The sequence below is a fragment of the Dermacentor albipictus genome, chromosome 3 (assembly GCF_038994185.2).
Source record: "Dermacentor albipictus isolate Rhodes 1998 colony chromosome 3, USDA_Dalb.pri_finalv2, whole genome shotgun sequence".
Lineage (NCBI taxonomy): Eukaryota > Metazoa > Arthropoda > Arachnida > Ixodida > Ixodidae > Dermacentor > Dermacentor albipictus.
The window spans coordinates 41,268,188-41,291,687 of NC_091823.1; the positions used below are offsets into that span (position 1 = coordinate 41,268,188).

Sequence of the window (23,500 nt, forward strand, 5' to 3'; positions counted from 1 at the left end):
TTAGGAGAACCCCACCTATATAGACCGTTTTTTCGTAGGCGCCGCCATATTGTGAACGCAGTGGCGCCGCCTATGAGCAGCGCCATACTGGCTTGGGTGAAAGCGGTCTTTTGCACGGCAGGTATACGCTCGGCGGTAGGTTCTGGCGTTTGTTTTCGCGGTCGTGCGATCTGTTTAGTATGACGTGCGTCGTCTACGTGGTAAACGTGTCTGTGAGACGTGCTGAAGTGGTTTAAGGCGTCATGGCCGGAATTTCTGTTGGCGTTGAGGTGGACGGAACACGCAGCGCGATGTGTGCGAGCATATTTGAGCCTACAATCAGCCTCGGAGATCAGTTGTGTATTTCTGAATGTTCCAATCACTAATGTGACTTTATTGCAGTATTATCCTTTAATATAAGCTGCCGTTTAGGAGCCATGAAACATACACGACGATCGTAACAGCGTGGGTACCGTGGGTACAAGCGTTCAAACTGTTCGCTGCAGGTTACATTTCGTGACTACTTGGTTCGATGGATGAGGTTTTCGTCCCTCAATAAAATATTTTTGGCAAGTAATAGCAGCACACCTTACAGTCTGAATTAAGCTTGTCCAGCAAAGGGACTGTTTACGAACTGCGCGAGCGTCCTAAGCAGTGGTAGGTGCTGGATTACAGATATCTTTGCTTTATATACCGCATGGTCCAAACATACGGCTTCAGCGGTTATATAATTATAAATGTTGTGCGGCGTGACTATGCGAGGTCGTATTGCGGCGTTAGCCCGTTTTCTCTTGCTTTTTCGAGAAAGAGGCTGATAACCGAATTTTTTTTTTTCGGTTGTGTTCGTTCCGTTCTCTACGATGCACTCACACGTATTACGGAAATTCTGTCCTCAAAAATAGGCATCGAATTCTTTTTATGCGATCCCTCTCATATATTATGGCTGTATACTGGCCAAAAAGGCAATGCCGAAGCGCACAGCTCACATATGTATCGTGCTGGTTCACCAACCGCAGTGATCTCTGTGTTGAGCAACGCCATCGGCCTCATGCAGGAAGGCTAGCGTAGACATATGGTAATTTGAAGCCTACTAGGCTTGAAATGCGCGAGAACGATGCCGGTGCATCACAAATATTTGACAGCGCCTGTCGCTTAGATGTTTCGTGGTTGCCTTAGGTTGGCCGTGCACGAGCATGCGCTCTTATGCTTCATGTTTTACTCCCTACGCCAAGCGATCAGATTTACCATTTGATGCTGCTAATACAGAGACACTGGTTTTCTTTGTTGAATTAAAACCGATATAAGCAAAATAGTTCAAAACACATAAACACACCGTGACTGATAAAGCGCGTCGCATTTTTGCTCCCCCAAGAGATATTTCCGCCTACTGTAGTTACCGATGCACCGAAAGGCTTCCCCGACGACCTTATATGAACGGACATGGCGTAAATTTCACAAAGTACCATCTAAAACATCTCGAAATCGTTCCGCAGCACGCGACAACAATACTTCCAAGCAGCGCCGCGCCGGATCGCCCAAGCCAGAGAGGAGGAAAGGCTCTCCGCGCGTCCCGTCCTCCTCGCCCGAAAGCATATGTCGCCTTGAAGAAGACAAGTCCACTTGTCGAAACGTTGGCTCCTGCTTTCACCTTGTTCTCGTTTTGCTCATAGATTATGAGAAGGCATTTGATTCATTAGAGATGCCAGCAGCCGTAGAAGAATTGCGTAATCGAGGAGTACGAAAAGCATACGTAAATATCTTCGGGGAATATCTACAAAGATTTCACTGCTAGCTTGTTTCTCTAGAAGAAAACTAGAACTAGAACTAGAACTAGAACTAGAACTAAAGAAACGGGTCAGAAAAGAAGACACAGTCTCTCCCGTGCTATTCATTGTATGAATAGAAGGCATATTTAAGCTATTAGACTAGGAAGGCTTAGTGAGAAGTGAGGATAAACGGCAATATCAGCAGCCTTTGGTTTGAGGATTACATTTGTCATGTTCAGTGACACCGGCGGTGAATTGCAAAAAAAATATCATTGAAGATCTTAAACAAGGAAGTATAACAGTAGGGTTGGAGTTTAATATGCACAAGAGAAATATAATGTTCAATGGCCTGGCAAAAGAACAAGAATTCATGATCGCCAGTCAGTCTCTAGAGTCTGTGCAGGAATACGTTTAGCTAGGTCAATTACTCTGAGGCGACCCTAATCATGAGAAGGAAATTTACAGAAGAATAAAAACAGGTTTGAGTGCATACGGCAGGCATTACCAAATCCTGACTTGGAGTTTACCATTGTCATTGAAAAGAAAAGTGTACACTCACTGCATTCTACCGGTGCTATAAGATACAGGGCAGAAATTTGTAGGTTAACAATGAAAAGCTCGAGAACAAGTTGAGGACCGCGCAGAGAGTGATGGAACGAAAAATCTTAGGGGTAATGTTAATAGACAGGAAGAGAGCGGTGTGAATCAGATAGCCGAATTTCTAGTTGACATTAAGAGAAAAAAAATGGAGCTGGGCAGGTCATGTAATGCGTAGGGCAGACAACCAGCGGGCCATTAGAGTTACAGAATAGGTGCCGAGGGAAGGGATGCGCAGTAGAGGACGGCAGAAGAGTAGGTGGGTTCATGAAATTAGGAAATCTGCAGGCGCAAGTTAGAATCAGCTAGCGCAAGACAAGGGTAATCGGAGACCGCCGGGAGAGGCCTTCGTCCTGCAGTGCGCATAAATATAGGCTGATGATAAGTATGCCAGATGTTTATGAGTTTATAGCTTCGCTACAGTGTGCTACGAAATGCATTGGCATCCCAGGTAACAGTTTCACGAAAGCGTCTAACTGTTCGGGACAATCTTATTTGAAACGCCGAGAAATTTTTTATCAGATTTTAGCAGTAGATTTCTTTAGCAGACAACTTCACTATTCCTCGGCTTAAATATGGCAATTACATGTACTTAACATTTACTGATCAAAAAGTTAGCATAGTTTAGCTAATAGCAAAAAATATCGTAGAATTGGTTCTTGCTGCTAATGTCCGCCTAGTCAGTACCCTACCTGAAAAAACGGCAGGGGCCTAGATACGAGTTAAAGAAAGTATTCCTCATGAAAAAGAACACATGGTATTGCGTTGTGTATGCTTGTATAGCGTCCACCGGCTCCGCCAATATAAGTCGGTCTGAGTAACGTGATGACAGGCCTATATAGCTTTCTTTCTTTCTTTTACACCTATGGGAGTTTTGTTGCATGTCCGGATGGACATGCCGAGAGGTGAAGGCGAGCATGAAAGCAGCCGTGGACTGTAATACGTGCAGGCGTGCGAACAATCAGAACGTCTTACGTGGCCGACTTGCTCGAACGTCAGTGGGTAGGTCGAGTTTACGGTTCGGTTCGACATCAGCTGACGCAGCGTCTTCAGGCCGAACATCTGAAACGGCGCATGTTTTCCCGGTGTTACCTTTGCAGAACGCATCCGCTAGGCGTCAACAAACAAACGCTCGCGAGAGCCCACGAAAAGTGCGCTCACTCGCGCGTTCGAAAAAAAGAAAAAAGAAAGATCGTATAGCTTAATTCTCTTGAATTGAATTATGTGGTTTTACGTGGCAAAACCACGATATGATTATGAGGTACGCCGTAGAGGGGGGAGGGGGGACTCCGGATTATTTTAGACCACCAGGGGACCTTTAACGTACTACGTGCCCCCGATGCATTGTGCACGGGCGATTTTGCCTCTCGCCCCCATCGAAGTGCGGCCGCCGCGGCTGGGATTTGATGCCGGCCGCAGTTCGATGCCCTCGTGCTTAGCAGCGCAACACCATAGACGCTAAGCCACCGCGGCGGGTAGGTTAATCTCTTACAAAGACAACACGAATGACAAACAACGTACATTTTAGTAAGCAGCGACTAATGAGCTGGTAATCAATAACATAATAAAACAACATACACTTTTTCCCAGCTGCCTACATGGGCAACATATAAAATTAAGGTACGAGACCTATGTTGTCACTCACACATTTGCAATGTTCAAAGCGGAGATTTCAATCTGTAATCACTATATGAACGAGAAGATAGGAAACCGAGGGGCCCGATTCTTGTTAGTCGAATCATAAGAACCTTGAGTAAAACTTGAAGCAGCGGGAAGAATACGAGCACTGTAATCGAAAACAAACACAACAGGACGAGTGCTGTTGAACCAATTAGCCCAAATCAAGTTTTGCTAACAAGAACCTGTTCATTGGCTTGTTATGATTTCGAGTCATAGATATTTCATAAAACTCACACATATCTCTCAAAGCAGTGCATTCTACAGCTTCTTGCATTTTCTTAGATATATTTTTTTTGTGACCAGCTACTCTTACAAGAGAAAAAAGGTAAAGAAAGCCACCAGTGCATAAGAATGACTTCTGGTTCAGGAGGGGGGAACTTTCGGCCGGTTGGTCTGACATGTTTAAAGAGGAAATGAACCGCGACTTCAGATGTGACGTGACAAAGGAATGACAAAGGAAAGAATGACTTCTGCTTAGCGAAGCACAGGCGCTGAAATTAATGCGTTTCTCGTGTGAAATGCGTGGTTACGATTATCTTGTCTGTTCCGCGTGAACTCCCGCATGTCAAGAACATGGCAGAATTGCAGGCAAATGTTTGGGTCAGTACCTGGCGTTCCAATGCAGTCTTGTCAATGGCAATATATTGTATCGATTTGTTCTGGGAAAATACGATTCACGAAGACTAAATCGACATTGATTGCAAGCTTGAACAGAGGCGCGTAATTACGTAAGATTTTCGTAATGCTTGCTAACACTATAACACAACATTTGCATAATATTAAGTGACTTTCTTTAACTAGGTCTGGTAAGCTCATTTAATTACGTCTACATAAGCTTTCCGAACGTTTCTTATTAAAAATAAATTTCTTTAAATTTTAACATTTTACTGTGTTCTAATCATGCCTAATGGTAGCCCTGTTACAGCCATACCTGGCTGATTGACCATCAAGCTCCTGTGCAACCATCATCAAGTGATTAGCTTACTCTTTTCATGGTGATGTCCGCAAGAGCCATTTTCTTCTTCGGAGGCGGGATTTTCGCTTTCACTCGGCCCGGAAAAAACTGTAAAAGGACGAGGCATGAGAGTCCAGCGAAACAATGGCACGAGCCACCACCGAGAGCGAGTACAGTAAACTAAAGCACAGGGCGTTGCTTCATAGATCACGTGAGCAAACTATAACAAAAGTGTTATAGGACGTCGCCAGCAACGGGAAAGCATGCAGCCTGCACTTCATTTGAGTTTTGTTTTCCTCACAAGGCACGTGCGGGAAAAACAACTTACAGTTTGCATCATGAAGCTTCTCTTGTTTTCTGGCGTGCTTGTGATGCGCTTATTAAATCCATCAATATGACGGACTCGGGCAACGTTTAAGGTCATTTACCTCTTCCCAAAACAAGATTATCGCTTTCCAAAAGGGGGGACAGAAAGAAATGTGTCGCAAGGCAAATGTTACTTTGCTCCAAAAGTGGTCGACTAAGAATAAGTCTCCAGAGCGTCTAGCCGACTCCCTCAACAGAGCGAGGGTCAGAAACCGCGACAAGAGAGACTCGCAGTATGAGTGACTCCCTTCTGACTATCTTCTCTTTAAAGAGTGTACTTACGCGTCGTGATCCCATTTGTCGCCCCTCCTATCTGGCTTTATTTCTGAATATAAGCAACCGCTACAACAACAGTATCAGTGCCAACAAGCACCCGCTTTATTTTGATTGTATTTCGTCACTTATAGGGGCAAATGGATTGATCTGACGCGGTGAAAACGCACGCGCTATGGTAGACGCGGTATCCGAAAGCTCAGGGTTAATTTTGGTCACCCAGCGAGCCGGAGCAAGCGCGAGAACGCCACAATGTCCTGCACCCACGCGACCGCCTTCTGCGCCATGACGTCACGAGAGATGCAGCACTTGGGACGCGAAACCGAACTCGGCTCGCAGAAATGCTATTAAAATAAATATTTTATGGCGCTTTGAGTCTTGCAAGTCTTTCTAGAGTTTCGAGGTCCCGAGCCTTCGTTTAACGAAAAGAAAAATGACGACAATGTCATGTTAGTGCTGCTTTGAAGGCTTATTTTATACTCTGTCTCGAAGCAATGCCCTCTGTTTTGCAGGCTGCGTTCTGATTAGTATGACAGTTCGGTTAAGCGACGCGAGTGCGTGAGGCAGATGTTCAGAAACTCAAGTTTGTAAACAAATCCTCCTGCACTGCGGTGCAAGTTATCGCTGGTGCGCAGCTGTCGTGTTTTCTCTCTGCGGGTTTACTAACGCTACTCGAACAGCCACGCTCAAATTGCTTCACATCTGTTAGTGCTGCCATTGCCTCGGCACAGGCACGCCATCTTTTGGCAAACCGTAAACTCTGGCTTTCATGGCGCTCTATTAATAAATTCTTTGAGTTACATTACATATCACGATAGACATTGAGCATAATATAGTCGACTGTCTCATAACATTGTGAGACCCTTTATACATTACAATGTGTGTACATTAGCTTCAATCTTTTTCAAATTTTATTCGGAAATGATTGCTAAAATGTTCATCCTGGATGCGAATTCGCATGCCTGTGCAGCTCTATGGAAGTGGTTTAGCTACTTTTTTGCCGTTAGCGCTCTAGCAAATTAATGCTAGTTTGTTTAGGAACGTAATTTTATCACAGGTGATAAAAATCACGCGTGCAGTGCGTTTCGAATACAGCGACACGACATAAAATGTCTAGGACGCAGCGTCAGCATGCAAATTCATCACAGGATGTTACATCAGTGGTACTTGGGGAAGGAAAGCAGGTTCCTGTATCATATAAATAATGTTATTGTTACTTTGTCCCATAAATACAGATGTTTCTTCATACGTCATCTAACTATGGTAATTAAGCAAAACATATCTCACGTTTGGTAGTAAGAATAGTCTACTTGAAAAGCGATTACGCCACCGCGCCGTCTTCAGGTACGCAGAGGACACGCGTCAAACTTTTTTGTTTTGATTCTCGGGATAAACATGTCCCACTAAAGGACGAGGAGGACGTACTGACCTCATCTATGAGTTCACGAATGGCCTTGAACTTCTCGGTCGCGTCGCCAGCCTCGCTGATGGGCGCGTCGTAGTCGTAGCTGGTAATCTGTGGCTGGAAGCCACTGTGGTCGTTGGCTGCGCACGTTTTCAGTTGCCCAGAGTAGGAGAGCAAGAAAGGAGACATGATGGAAAAAATAATTCATTAGAGTCTTTTTAAGGACATTACGAGGATCTACAAATGCATTGGTATTATATCTTTTGATTAACGCGACGTTGTGCTATAACTCTAGCACACATGACACTCGGTTTATGAATGCTTGAGTCGGGATAGATTTGTGTGCTCCGCTCGCGTCGTGCGCAGGCTGTGTGTTCGGCTTCCACCGGCGACAAACTCATTCCACTCTTGTTCCACTCCCATTTCGCTTCCTTTTATTGAGAACGCGAGGAAGGTCCGCATGTTAGGCTCTTATATAAAGTTAATTCGACAAGTAAAAACGCGCACGCGCACACACGCGCACACGTAACCCCCCCCCCCCCCACACACACACACGCACGCACGCACGCACGCACGCACGCACGCACGCACGCACGCACGCACGCACGCACGCACGCGGCACAGTTCATCCTGCGTAAAAAATAACAGAAATTAAGAAGCACACTATCGCATTAGTGGTAGGGATATTCAACGCGTTGCGCTTGTTTGAAGGTGTGGTTATTTGACTTCTTCATGAGCCTTGGAGTCAAGTTCAGATGACGAGAGCTTCCATATGCAGTGTTTCCGTGGCTTTGATTCGGAATGATTCGAAAAAGCGCGGCTTGTTTACTTAATTTGGTTTTATTTTATGTTTTTTTCTGTGCATTTCTCTTTGTCTTAAGCGCATCTGATATTATAAATAAGACAAGCTTGGTGACAAATACTAACTCTGCGCCTGAGGGTCAATTCAGGGATATTGAAAAGCGCAACTTACCACCAGATTTAAATCCGAAGTTAGTTCCGCCGTGGAACATATACCTGAAAAAACAAATGAGAACTACGTAACCAAAGGATGTTGCCCATACGCAATTATATGCAACCACTCTGACATGTTTCTGCATCAAAGTTTATTGCACTTCCTGCACAAAAAAGGGGCAGGCTTCAAGGAAGCTTGTTTAACTGTTTATCGCCTTCTCTGTTTTGTCCTTGGTACTGTTTTCTTGGTATACTGTGACTTTTCTTGCTTCTCTGTGTACATAAGTGCGCGAAGTATAGAAACTATGCCAAAGAGATGTCAAAAAAAAAAAAGAAAGAGAAATAGGACCTCATAGCGGTAGTGCTGCTAGCAGGGGCTTCCATCAGTGTTGCGATTAAACTCATTGATTCCCGCCTACAGAGTGTCTCAGCTAACTTGTGTCAAGCCTACGACAGATATCCTCACGGCAACAAGTCTACAACATCTTTGTAAATACGCGCTGTAAATTTGCGCCGCAAGGTTTTGTGTTTGCAGGGTTAATTAGAAATATTGTTGATTTATATCGGTTAATATTATTCAGTTGGATTGTTCTCTAATAATTCTATGAGTTTACTAAATACAACGTTGAACAATACCGCATAGCGTACAGTGCAACTGCTTTCTTCGCAAGTCTTGACCCTATTTAGCTGGAAAGCCCTGAATACAGAAGTAGCTCACACCCGGGCCAGATTTATGTTGCGAACAGCTCAAGTCAGGTTCTGCTGCCCCTGTAAATGTCTACGTTGTTTTCATAAAAAAGTAAGTAAAAAAGGTGTCGCAGTTTCGACCGAATATTGAATCACTGACAGCACTAACAAGGTAAGCACACTTTATTGAACGTTTCAATTAATTGATATGCAAAGAGACTCGCGATATCTGCGATTTTATATCCAAGTGCGTGTACTTGCAAGGAACTGTTGACGTCATTCTCCCATCGCAGAAACTTTCTGTCGTTTGTCTCAGCGGTGACACGCGCATGCAACTGTTTTGATTTTAAGAGTACAAATATAACTGCGACTGTTCGTCGCAGTTATATTCCCTTACCCTTACACCCTTACCCCTTACCCCATAACCCCTTAGCCTTACACGTCCCGACGAGAAAGCTGGTTTTAGGTTTAGAGAAGCCATTACCTACCAACGACCACGCAAAGTGCCTGAAGCGGCTAAAGAAGCTGTCGCTTTCCGCACTGTCGCTCATAAACCTTCAAAGACGAATGTCAAAGTAAGCGATACTTATACCAGAGTCCTTCCATTTTTTTTTTCTGGTCACGAAACTGCCGCCTCAGTTTCATATAGAGCCAGCGCCCGCCGCTAGAGGCGCAACCGTGCATGAGAGGGCATGCGAACGCCGCTTCCGCTGTGGTTGTGTGTGGGGCAGCCTCGGTATTCTAGCTTTCTCAACTTCTTCAACCGTCGCTTTAGTTTCACGCAACTATTTTTAACATTGAATATGCTTAAATTACTGCCTGAGCGCGTCTTCTGCCATGACATGAGCGCTCGAGAAGAAAAAGAAGCCGCTCATAACATGGAGCTTGCGGAGGTCTCAGACAAAAAAAAAAGAAATCTGGCATTTTAAGAGCCAAAACCACTACACGATTATGAGGCACGCCGTAGTGGGGGACTCAGGATTAATTCTGACCTCCTGGGATCCTTTAAAATGCACCTAAATTTAAATAAAGGGTGTTTTGCATTTCGCCCCCGTCGAAATGCGTCCGCTGTACACGGCCGGGCGGTCTCGGTCCAGATTTCTTCATCATCGCCGTTCGCCTCAACACTTCGGTGGGCTCCGCTTTTTAATATTTGCCTGAAATGAAACACCGTGCATAGGCAACAAAGCGCCAGTGGTCCCACTTATCACCAGATGCAGGCATATGGGCTGTTGCACCCCCGCTTACCCGTAAGTAAGCGCCAACTCTCCGCTGCGCATAGCGCCAGATTGTTCGCCGAGCACAGCTGTTCACTTTCTGTTAAACTGTGGCAGAGAAGGACTCTGACTGTGGGCAGTATCTTATAAGGAGATGCAAAGAATGAAATTGTTATTGCAAAGGGCTGCTACTGTACTGCTCCGTGCGCTTAAGATTTCTCTGCAAAGCGATGCCATTTCTGAATGAGATTTAGGTAGGATTAATGCAAGACAAACTTCGCGACTAAATGTCTTCGGTGCGGCTTTTACCAACGGATTAAGGCGAACGTGAAGTGTTAGGACCTGCACAGTTGGAACTAGCTGTATTGTAATTAGGCAATCGCTTTAACAAGCAGTCGTTTAGAAGCGTCAGTAAGCCTAGCACTTATTCACGCTGCTCGTGGTTTCGACGCACAAACGACGAGACTAGGTACTTTGATTCCTAATGCGCAACTATTTACAATATGTTAAAATGCTGCAATCACCGGTCCTGATATTCTCACCATGGTCGAAAAATGAAAAGAAAACTTTATAATTCGATTAAGAAAAGAAATAAAACGTGTTGGTGCAAAAACAACATACAAGCACGATCATTTATGTAAAATAAGCGGAGCGAAATACAGACAGCATAGAGGCGTCCGGTCACGAATGGTCCAGCATTCACAATGCAAGAAGTTTGTTAAAAGCATGACACTGACACATTAAGCATAAAGAAATAACATCAAACGTGATAGATATGCATTGGGGGGCAGGAAACAAACAGCAGCAAACGAATGGCAATAAATACAGAATCCATCATCGATTGTTTCTATAAACAAGAAAGTGTAAAGCATGAGCATTTCATAACACATGGCTAAACAACTCTCGAACGAACACAAGTAGCCACATCACAAATACAGCAATTTTTTTAAATGGCTTGTTAGAGATACCACCATTCTACTTCTTCAGCTGTTACTTGCAACACGTGTTCGGCATCGTTGTCCCACCCCGCCACTTCAACTAAAGATCCCAGCACTCGAAAAACAGCGCAGCACATGCACAGAACGCACCCGTTCACTCAGCTCGCCTCGCGCTGCGCACGCGTTTTGGTACGCTAACGATGCCCTCTGTGGCACAGTGGCGCCGCGTCGCGGCACCTTTGGGCAGCATATGAACCTCTCCCATAGCGTGACGGCGGAGTTTCGTGACCAGACAAACATGGAAGGACTCTGCTTATACTGTTTTCTACCATACTGTGCTTGCCTCTGTGTTATTTAATCTGTGTTATTTTATTTCAACATTTTTTTAAGCGGTAGCTTCTTTCACACTTAACCACTTTCCGTAGTCGTTCGTTGGGAATAGCGTTTCTAACCTAAATATGAAGGAGTGTGCGAGAGAGAAAGCGTTGTGGTGGAGCTGTAGATTAGTGTAAGGAGAAAAAAACGGTCGCCGTTTCGTACGAAAGGCGAAGCATCGATTGCGATAGCAAATTAGTGGAAAGCTATATGAACTAAGAAAAGTAGTTTAATCGGCCGCATAATCTTGTAAACATAGGCCCACTAACTAAATTAACAAGCATGGTGTCACGCGCGCACAAGCAAACATGAACACATCTTACTCGATGGCCGCGGAAATTCGCTGTCAAAACGCTGGCGTGAGGAAACGCGGCAGCAGCAGTGAGCGAAGTGACATTTGTACTGTTTATCGCTTCAACGAAAAGTGAGCGCCGAAAACGCACAGCACGCACAAAGCTATGAGCTGCCGACGCACCTAGACTCCGCCCCCAACGCAGATCGCTCTCAAGATACGGCAGCGCGATCGCGCGCAGTCGCCACATGCGCAGTTGCAGCTGGAGTAGCTGCACTAAGGCCGAGTTTCAGGATGAAGCGGAATCTCTGAATCATGGAGAGGGCATCCCAGGCGTCGCCGAGAACAATACTGATATCATTAATCAACAATGAGTGACCGTGACGTTCCTGCGTATTACTAGGGCAGTGTCCGAGGAACTTGAAACCCTTGAAAACGCTGTCAGTGCTTCGGGCTTCAGGCGAAACTGCTCAATTTCGTATTATTGAGCGAAAGCTTGTGGTAACCCCCCCTCCCCCCGTGCGCGCTGAGCCCGTTCGGCAAGAAACTCATGCAGCCTGCCAAGTCATGGGGACGTAGGTAAGGAAAGCTTCATCTTAATAGTAACGTTAGGTTAGAATGTCGAGCCTTGACAGAAAAGATAAAGCATTCCGCATGAATGCCGAAAATATACTGACAGGTTGAACGAGGCGTTCACGGACAGCAGCTGGCGGATCCTTTTGACGAGAACGGACGTCTCGACTTGACTCTTGGGGAGGCCCCAGTTGTCCAACCACCCGGTGTACATCTCCGAGTTCATCAGGGGGCCCGCCGCCTGGTAACGCCGCCGCATCGCGAACGCAGTTTCGGGTTCCACGTCTGCGTCAGTGCCGGATATCACTCGTCACTTCGCGGGCGCGAGTCAGGCGTTAGAGGATGACTCGATAGGATCGGAAGGACGGATGGACGGACAGACAGCCACAGAGATAGATTAAGGAACATACAGGCAGGCAGGTGGGAAGAGAGATAAGTAGGCAGGGTGAGGGTTAATACGGGCGGACAGGCAGGAGCGCAGGCAGAACTTCGCGCTCCCCGCAGTATACAGGGTGTCCCAGCTAACTGTAGCCAGAGTTTAAAAATATGCCGATGTACTCTAAGGTGACGCGACAAGATGCATGTTGCTGGCTATTGTATGGAGTACGTCACATTATTTTTTTGTATTCTGCTTAAGTGCAAAATAATCAAGATAATTAACCAACTTCTGAAGGAACGAGGCTAGACAAAATATTTCAGATTAGAAAGTTGTAGAGCGCTTTGCAAAACGTCCGAATAAACAGTTTCTAACTTTCTATATATTAGGTATTAGTGTTTTCCCGCTTACTGCAGATGCTCACGAAATACAAAAACTGCCACGTGACATGCCCGCTTGCGCGTCGTGATCGCAGTACTCCCAACGTTTCTTGTACAAACGAACATAGCATCTTGCAGGGTTGGCTGCCGCTTAAAAGGCGACATGGCAGTGATGCAGGCGTTGGCTGTGCGATTTGCGCCACCGATGTGCTTCCCTCGCGGTGGTTCACGATAGCGATAAGCAAGCGCAGCGGCAGCATACCCGGTTAAATGCTACGTTCGTTTGTACGTGGAGCGTTTGGGAGCGCTGAAATCACGGCACGCAAGCGGACATGTCACGTGGCATTTTTTTTTTGTATTTCGCGGGAATCTGCCGTAAGCGGAAAAACGCTAGTGCCTATTAGATAGACATTTGGAAACTGCCTAATCAGACGTTTTGTAAAGCGCTCTACAATTTTCGAATTGAAATTTTTTTGCCTGACTTCGTTGCTTCTGAAATTGGTTAATTAATCTCGACTAATTATGCAATTAAGCAGAATACGGAAAGAATGGTGTGAGTTACTCCATACAATAGTCAGCAACATGCATTTGGTAGCGTCGTCTTAGAGTGAATCAGCACATTTTGAAACTCTGGCAAAAGTTAGCTGGGACACCGTGTACACAGTGCATTCCTTACCAGTACCGAAGTCGACGGTAGTGAGCGTTCCGGGCACCCGGCCGCACTTGAGCATTAGCGTGTTGTGGTAGCCGTCCGTGGTGAACAGAACCACGTCTGGTCCGAGGTGGGTCCTTGCCAGGTTCCGCAAGTGCACCATGTACGCGTGGTCGCAAGCATCGTAACTGCCGTACTCGTTTTCCAGCTGGAAGGAGTAGTACGCGGCCTTACAATTAAAAACCGCACTGAGATACAAAAAAATCAGTGTCATTCCACTCTGTGAAGTTGGATGACCAGCGAAGCTGTGTATAGCGATGACTATATTGATTTAATATATGGCGATTACTATATCGATTGAACGCAAGTTCTGGTAACGTCGGTAGGTGATGTTGACGTCACATTAAAGAGGCGCACACATTGGACTTGGCTACATCGAGTTCTTGGACTACGCGTACCTCTTCTACGCACGCAGAAAAAAACGGAAACCTAGCCGCATACATATACATATGTACATATGTCTATATATGTACATATACATACATCTATATGTACATATAGTCTACGCGAACCCCTTCTACGCACTCAGAAAAAAACAGAAACCTAGCCATGTGCATCTTCGCTGCAAAATAAGAAAACAAGAACAAAGAGGTATCAGTGCGCGCTTATGGCTTCACAAACTTGTCCGGACATGTTCAAGATTTAGACAGAACATAATGATGATGACACATGTAGTACACTTATTTATTGAAGTTATTATTTAAATTTGAGGATTCAGAAACTTGTCCTCTCCATGTCCAGGGGGGGGGGGGGGGGGGTATTCTGTAAGAGTCCACCTAGTGGGATGTCGATTTCGGGCCGCTGCTGGTCGGATGCAGCTGTACGAGCGAGGAGGAGATGAACGGCCCCGGCCAATCAGCAGCGACCGAAATAGACAATCCACTAGGTGGACTCTCAAAGAATACCACCCGTGGATTTACAATTAATTTTGCCATGCGATACTATGTGGTAAAGACTGCTGCATCTGGAGTAGCTTAACGATGTAGTCATTAGGCAGAGCTGAAAATGATATGATGATGACTTACGTAGAAAATTTATAAGGACAGCACTGCACAGCTGCTAGCATTTTAGGATTGCTCATCAGCGACTTCTGAAGGACATCTTGGGGGGGGGGGGGGGCAAGTTGGTGCATTTCTGTTAGCACGAGCGTTCGCTCGAATAGAGACAACCACGTATAAAGGACACATCGACAGGACGAGCATAAACTACCAACTGTGTTCAACGTCTGCTTCGCATCAAAATGCATTGCGTAGACAGAAAACGAAAGAACACATGATGAGCAACAGCATGGTCCAGGAGAGGTATCTCATAGCTAAACAGCGATGTCAATGAGTCCCACACACAGGCACTTGCTCTTTTTATGTAGCGATAAGCCCCCACTCATTCTCATGCTTTATTCTAGTGTACTAAATGCTAAATAAACCTGCCTTGCACATGCAGGCAGCTCAGTGGGCAGGCAGATTTACCGTAAATTGTTGCTTTCGATCGTCAGCTGATGCTCCCGCGCATGATAGTTCGCACGGCATTAAGGCGCATTCACACTAGGCCAACACGACACCGATTTCGGTCTGCCGACTGTCGGCCGACAGCGTTTTTTCCTTCGTGTCGGCGCCTCTGCCGTACTGTACCGACGCCGAACTCTCCGCCGACCGTCGGCAGATTGTCGGTGTCGGTACAGTGTGACAGAGGCCCGGACACGAAGAAGACGCTAGGGTGGTTGTTTGGGCTAGTTGGTAATTCATGATCAAAAATAACGTACACACGATGTGGCAACGCAATAAAATATTGTTGGAAGTCAGCGCTGTGTATGTCGTCTATGTTGTCCTTGTCCTTCGCGCTGTATGTTATTTTTGATTAAGAAGACGCTGTCTCCGGCAGTCGGCAGACCGAAATCATTGTCGTGTTGGCCTAGTGTAAATGAGCCTTTAGGGATGTAAGTGGTTAAAAAAGAAATAATTGAAAATTTCGAGAAAAAACAGTTTTTTTGTTTTTTTTAAGCAGGATACAATTGAAAAAAAAAAACAGCTTCCCCGAAGAATTTTGTTGCGATGGGACTCCTTTCGACGTATCTGAAAGCATGGTAAAAAGAAAGAGTTTGGGAGTCTGCAGTGCATTTGGCTCCATCTACGTGGGATCAAGGACTTTGCTTCAACCAAACCTTGAGCCTCCTCGCCTGTCGCGTACTGCAGCTTCCCCCTTCTTCTGAGGCATGTGAAAGAAACTGGTCCGAGCTTGGAAATGTGCACACCAAGTTACGTGACAGGCTCGCAGGGGGTCGCGTGCAAAAACTTGTGTAGGTGCACTCGAACCTCAATGTCCGGAAGGCTACATCCGCTGCACAGCGAAGCGTTGACGCGTCAAGAGGAAATGAATCGGACACAGATTGATACAAGTATGGGTCTTGACGCTTTGATGTGAAATCAGTGACTTGACGTGAAATCGTGCCTAGATTTTGAACCCGGAATCTCTGCTGGGACTTTTGTGATGGAATAATGTAACAGTTATGTTCTTTTCAGTGTTGGATAACTAAATGTGCCAGGTTTTTTATAACTCTGTGGGCAATCGTCCTTTCCTTTTTTCAATTTTTCGTGTTTCTTCCTAAAAAAAAAAGTCAAGGAAACCAGTATTTTTTACGCCCTTCAAAATTTCACGCAAACTTCACGTCTCTACACGGCGCACCGCTTGCCCTATGAAGGCCTTTCCACATATGAGAGGGACTTCATAAGCCACTCTTGCGGAACAACGCACATATGGCTTCCCGTGCTTCTTGCCGCACTGTGCGCGAAATACGCGCCTATGAACGTGCGAGATGTACGCATTTATGGAATTTGTAGATGTCAGATTGCATATCGAAGTGTCATAGTTTAACTTAAACATCAAAAACGTCGCCCACATCTTCCCCTTTTTCCTCTTTTCCCCTTTTCAATTGATAATTATTAAACAAAAAACTCATAGTGAATGGAGAATTCTGCGAGCGCTTTTTTTCCTGCCCACCCCCACCCCCCCCCCCCCCTACTGCCATCGTCTCCCTCTTTCGCAAATCCAAAGAACCCAAATCCACTCACACTAAGCGGCACTTGCCACCCTGGTTATATGTAACGTAAACTTGGAATTCTACAGTTAAGCACCGTTTGATATGTGCTTAGAGAAGTGCGACTGTACTTACTTGCACCATTATGATTGGTCCGTCGTTGCTGATGAGGAATGGCCGCACCTTCTCGAAGACTTTAGAGAGAAATCTATCCACATAATAGAGGTAATCTGCACAGGAGAGTGGCACCGCGCCTTTAGTGAGTTAAACGTTGAAATGAATCTGACTTTGCTTCACTGACGCCCAGATTTCGGAAAAGGCAAAGAAAACACCACAGGCAGACTAAACAAATAGTAAACTCGATTGATAGTCACGCACTGTGTTTTTGCATGTGCGTGTGTGTGTCCGTGAGCGCGGGTGTGCTTTTAGTTTGTGCTTTGTGCACCGTTATTGCACTGGTCTTCCAAAATATGAGCTATGCTACTCTAAACGGTACGAATTCCAAGCTTATTGATGTTCATCGTAAAGTCGTTTTTCGTAAACGAGTTCGACAACAAATAGAAGCGAAACCAGTATTTCTCCAACCTTTAGTCTCCGTGTGGACCCCTTCATCCCCTCAAAGAATATGCAGATTAGCCTTCGAGGCCTTCACATAGCGATTACACACGTTGTGCTCAGCACTGTTCCAAAAACGTACATGCACAGTGAAACCGACACAATGCTGGGGCTGCAATAGCTAAATTTTTATCTAAGTCGGCCAAGGTTCTCTAAGCTGTTTTGTAGGTCACTCGCAGCATACGAGCAACGAGACAGGTTACGGTGCGAGCTGGAAACGAAATTTCTAACATCAGCGCCTAACGAAGAGGCTCTGAAAGCAGCGAAGTCGGAAATATTTGTTGTAAAATCAAGCCTCCTTCAAATATTGGGAGACAGATTCTTGAAGCGCTTGCCGCATTGTAAGCGGCGTGCTATTAGACGTGCAGCTTAACTTATGCCGCTTAGTTAACTTAAGCCGGAAATTTAGTATCTCTAACAAGCCTGCCAATTTCAACGGGCCTCAGCGAGTTCATCATAATAAAACATAGAGCGTATTTTTTATTAGGCGCATAGTACTCGAACAACAATTCGAGGACACCTAAGCACTTCTTACGGGTTGTGAATGTGAAAGCATTAATGTCCACTTATACGCCTCTGTCCTTCGAGTTAAGAACTCGCGGGCAAGTAGCGCTTGAGACGCTTGGCGCGTTTCCACTTGGCTTTACCGAGGCGCATTTAGAACGCAGGCGAGAGCTTGCGCGCACAAGGAACGCACGGATGCCACAGGCCACCAGATAACAGCGTCTGCACACGGCGTCGCGTCATCGTATCTGCTCCGTCAAGGCACGCTAGTGACGTGGCGTCACGACGATGCCCTCTCCCCTCACACCACACCTGGGGACGTATTCTGAAACTTTCGCGGCGGCGAACGTTTCAGAATACGTCCCCTGGCGCGCTATTGCATCAGGAGGTTTTTGAGGTTTCAGGAGGTTTTGAGCGTTGCAGCTAGTGGGAATTTCGGTGCCGTTTCGCTGTTACAGACGCCGCCGCCTATATCGCTCCATGGGCCATTGGACGCTTTAGCATGAAAATCGGCTGCAGTTTGGTCAAGTTTCTAGGTTCGCGGAAGCCTTATGTTGCTTTGTTTAAGCAAGGAAAACACATTCTTTAGTGCGCATTTCGTAGGAAGGAAGGAATTCGAAGGAAGGACGAAGGCGACAGGTGAGAGGTCACTTTTTCCTTGCTTAAACAATGTTTCACCAACCAGCTCAAGCAGCCACCCTTTTGCACATATGGCTGCCTGCTGGTGTCAGGACGCGAAGTGGGCAGTTTGATATCGCGCGAAAAAAGAACAAAAAACAACAGAAAAAAAGAAAAAGAAAAGAGAAAAGGAAAATGTCGCAGTATCGCCCGAAAGGCGAATCATGCATTGCGATCGCAAATAAGTAGACAGTTGTACGAAATAAGCATAGTAGCTTTATCGGCTGTATAAACTCGTAAATATTCGCTTACTAACAAAATTAACAAGTGTGGTGTCACGCGCGCACAGACAAACAAACACATTTAACTCGATGAGTGCGGACACTCGCTGTCGAAACGCAGGCGGGGGGAGGAGCCGTAGCAGCAGCGAGCGAGTTGACCTTCGTGTTGCCTCTCGCTTCAACGCGAACTAAGCCGTGAGAAAACAGCGCACATGAAGCTATGAGCTCTCGACGCACCTACACTGTACTAATCGCAGATCGCTTACAAGATAAAGCCCGCGCGGCCGCGCTTCGCCGCGCCATACCGCCGGAGTAGAATACCCCCACGTTCCGCCGCCCCTTGATTCACGCTCGCACGATTTCACTCGCACCTACAGTATACGGCGCGCGGCCATGGTGTTATCACACTTGGAGCATCGGTGACGGAGCATCACGGTGACAACGACGGCGGAAATCCGCCTCGGGTGTCCATATAATTGCTATCGCAAAAAATATGGGCCGATGTCGAAGACAGTGCAGTCCGGCACTGCGCCTCAAAGCGCCAGATGCCACGACGAAATAACGCGAGAAACTGGCACGTTGGCACGCACCAGTCGCTTCAAAGATCGACTTTGGCACGAGAGAACTCCGCGTGCATCTGCCTTCTGTGCTGGAAGACTGAGGTTCGATCCCACCATTGGTCATGAATATTTTTGTAGCATTATAGACGGACTTCACTCACACTATATGTATCTAGCAGGAAACATTACAATGAGCACGAAACTCTTCCCCTACCGGAAAAGGGGGGTAAGCGAAGCTTGTTGTGCGTGCACTTGACTTTCGTCACGGTTAAGCAACCCACAGGTAAAGGTGCCGCATTGCTTCGGCCTCCCGCTCCCTCAGCTCATGATCTTCTCGTTGTTGTCGAGTTGCCTGGGCTGGGGCGGATCTAATGGCTAGATCGGCGCGCCGATGTCGAGTCCTTTCACGGGCGAGTTCTCGCCGCCGCTCGTCGAAGGCTGCCCGTTCCTCGGGGAAATGCAGAACACGTGGCCGTCCCATTCGTTTTCCGACTCAACTGAACGGAAACGAAGCCGGCGCAGCACGTGCGATACCCTTTCCAACCCTTTCCCTCCCCGGCGGAAGCGAAACAATTGTGATTGGCTGCGCGCGTTGCGTGATCGCGCGCCTATGTACCTGGAATCCTTGCTAATGACTCACGCTCCGGCGCCGGCACAACTGTGAACTCATCAAACCGCCCTTTCCCGCAGCTGCTCTGCTCTGGGAGCAATTGTTTTTTTTTTTGCGTGACCATGTCAACGCTACTTACGAGCCATCACAAGCTTCGCTAGCGGCCACGGCGGCCGCATTTCGATGGGGGCGAAATGCGAGAACACCCGTGTACTTAGATTTAGGTGCACGTTAAAGAACCCCAGGTGGTCAAAATTTCCGGAGTCCTCCACTACGGCGTGCCTCATAATCAGAAAGTGGTTTTGGCACGTAAAACCCCAAATATTATTATTATTATTATTAAGCTTCGCTAGAAAAAAAGAGATACGAAGCATAGAAACGTCACATTCACAAATATAGCGTGTGCCAGGTCACCCGTGAAGCGCGCGAGCGCAGCTGTCGCGACGTCGCAATCATCACAATGGAAGTATGCATACTTAAAAGCTAGCTGTGGCTAAGCTCTGGCCTAGTTTTTATACTATTGGAGATTCCATCTGAGTGTTTTGCAAGAAAGCATTATGTTACTTCTGGGGCTTGGTGATATTTCTTCATTTCATGAAACTGTTTCCCTCCACCTCCGAATAAGTGGTTTGCATTGAGTGTTGTCGTAGTAACGATAGTTTGGACGATAAAAGGCAACAGGCTCGGTTCTGAGGTTTCGGAGCTAAGCAGGTGCGATTTACTTTGCAGTTACAAAACTCGCACATGTGGTCATCGGATGAGTTATGCGGGAGCTTTTAAATAAAGGAAGTGCGATTTGAGCAGAAATTTAATATATAATTGGTTTTCACGCTCGTTCACCATGTGCATTTCCCCCAAAACATCTTATTAACGTTATCTCCTACCGTCACTAGTAGGGGTGCCTATTGTAGTGACATGGAAACCCACCTATATGTCCGGTTTGTGTTGAAACAACGATTCTAAATCCATGTACCGCCTTGGCCTGCATCTGCAGGTAATACTTCGTCATTTTATAGTACTGTCGTTTATGAGAAAAGTATAGAAGGACCAATGAGAAGGCGCCTGCTATTATGCAAAGCATATGTGCAAACGCTCGAGGCACGTTAGCGCCGCCGTTTTTGTGTGCGTGGGGAAAGGAAGGGAGAGAGCATTACGTCACGCAGCCGGCCTCGGCAAGCGAACGCTCCGCAGTGGTGGCTCAACGCGTGACCTCTTGCGTCGAGATCACGGAGCAAGAATGGCGGTTTGCTGAGACGTTTGATTCCCAGTAGCTATGCCAGTGGTTTTTTATTCGGTGCGCGTTTGTTCAGCTGCCCTGCCGCGGCTCTGCCTGCCGAGCGGGAATGCTAAAAAGTCCCAGGTATCCTTAGCTATCGCCTAAGAGACGTGAATGCAAAAGCCTTGTAAAGCTGATTGCAATCCACTTTAATCCGTCTTAATCCTTCTTAATTCACTTTAATCCCCCAATCCACCTTAATTCTCCCTAATCCACCTTAATTTACTTTAGTCTACCCTAATCCACCTTATTATGTCATCCACCTTAACGAATCTTAATCCACCTTAATATGCCCTAATCTACCGTATTCTTCCTTCATCAATATTAATCCACATTCATTCACTTTAATCTACCCTAATCCTCCTTCACCCACCTTAATCGGCATTAATCCGCTTAAATTCGCCCTAATACACCTTAATCCACTTTAACAGAATTAGTGCAGCTTAATATACATTAATTATCCTTAGTACACCCTCGCCTTAATCCAATCACTAATCAATCATAATTTGCTAATCAATAATCCTCTTTTATACACGGCTGGACATGGTTTGGTTCTCTTCTATTTTTCGATATTCGATATTTTCTATACTTCACAACGCGACCTTGAAACATATGAGATCTAAAGCTTTCGCCTTAAAAAAGAACAACAGTAGGATTGATGATGATGTGTAGCATCTTCGTGCTCACCTTCGTCCGTGGTCCGAACCCGAATTGACGAACCATTTCGCAAGAGCCAGTACGGAAGGCCTCCCTTTAACGAAAACAAACGTCCAATTTAACTTTTCTGCAAGTCAACCCACCTCCCCCACTCTCCACCGCTCTCTGACATCCCTTAACCACAACCTTGGTGACTTGCCAAAAGCACTTCCGTCATTTGTACAAGATACGCCCCACCTGCTGAGAATTATAGAGGACATTAATACTAAAGGCACACTACACCACAACACAATTCTCGCAACACTAGACGTCACGGCGCTGTACACCAACATTCCAATCCCTGATGGTTTATCTTCGATAAAACAAACGCTGTCTAAACACAATGCACAACACTCTACTGAAGTCTACTTGTCTCTCCTTGAATTAGTTCTAACACATAACTACTTCGAATTTGAGGATAGTTACTACCTACAGATACATGGTACAAGCATGGGTACACCTTTTGCACCAACCTACGCGAACATATTTATGGGGATTCTAGAAACAGATTTCCTATCGCGCTGCACTACTAAGCCCCACACATACCTACGATACATATATATATATATATATATATATATATATATATATATATATATATATATATATATATATATATATATATATATATATATATATATATATATATATATATATATATATATATATATATATATATATATACTCATAATATGGGGACATTGTCAAGACAGTCTAGATAAATATGTAGCATTTCTAAACTCTGTTCACCCAACAATAAAATTCACGTCAGAATCCTCAACTGAGCGCATAAATTTTCTTGACACAATAATATACATTGACAATGGTGAGCTAAAGACAACGCTGTATAAGAAACCTTTCGACAAACAACAGTACCTCGAATATACCAGCCACCATTCCAGACATTGCAAACAAGGCATCTTTAAAGGCCTAGCCCCACGACTACGTCGCATTCGCGTTGAAAACCAAGACTACATAGATAGACTCGATCACCTTAAAGAAACCCTATCAAACAGGAACCGCCCAAACAGTGACCTTCAAACAGCCAGCACGTGCATGCTCTCGCGAGCGAACGCTGTTGTCGCGCAGCGAAGCATAGACGCAACGCGGGGAGTGATAACTTTTGTTGACCGAACCTATTGCGTAGCTTCTACAGCGTTGACTGCTATGTATGGAACGGAGTATATATAAATTAATAGAATATTTTAACGTGCATAGGAACTACGTCTGTCACCCGCCGTGGTTGCTCAGTGGCTATGGTGTTGGGCTGCTGAGCACGAGGTCGCGGGATCGAATCCCGGCCACGGCGGCAGCATTTCGATGGGGGCGAAATGTGAAAACACCCGTGTGCTTAGATTTAGGTGCACGTTAAAGAACCCCAGGTGGTCAAAATTTCCGGAGTCCTCCACTACGGCGTGCCTCATAATCAGAAAGTGGTTTTGGCACGTAAAACCCCAAATATTATTATTATTAACTACGTCTGTCTTTGCTGTTATCTCTTAACGAGAAAGGGAAAGATACATCTGAAGTAGTGTCTGTCTGTGACCCACCGTGGTTGCTCAGTGGCTAAGGTGTTCGGCTGCTGAGCACGAGGTCGCGGGATCGAATTCTGGCCACGGCGGCGACATTTAGATGGGGGCGAAATGCGAAAACACCCGTGTGCTTAGATTTAGGCGCACGTTAAAGAACCCCAGGTGGTCGAAATTTCCGGAGTCCTCCACTACGGCGTGCCTCATAATCAGGAAGTGGTTTTGGCACCTAAAACCACATAATTTAATTTTGTC

General features: G+C 45.9%; 1 protein-coding gene across 1 annotated transcript in view; it reads right to left on the reverse strand.

The window, feature by feature from the left end:
- The window catches only part of LOC135902555 (beta-galactosidase-like), a 39,572-nt gene that overhangs the window by 8,822 nt on the left and 7,250 nt on the right, over window positions 1–23,500 (reverse strand). The window contains exons 5-12 of the mRNA XM_065432693.2: window positions 21,708–21,771; window positions 16,692–16,786; window positions 13,490–13,673; window positions 12,162–12,342; window positions 7,995–8,038; window positions 7,046–7,161; window positions 5,008–5,085; window positions 3,318–3,404 (exon numbers count right to left, since the gene is read on the reverse strand). Coding sequence (XP_065288765.2) covers window positions 3,318–3,404; window positions 5,008–5,085; window positions 7,046–7,161; window positions 7,995–8,038; window positions 12,162–12,342; window positions 13,490–13,673; window positions 16,692–16,786; window positions 21,708–21,771 — 849 coding nt within the window. The remainder of the gene's footprint in view (window positions 1–3,317; window positions 3,405–5,007; window positions 5,086–7,045; window positions 7,162–7,994; window positions 8,039–12,161; window positions 12,343–13,489; window positions 13,674–16,691; window positions 16,787–21,707; window positions 21,772–23,500) is intronic.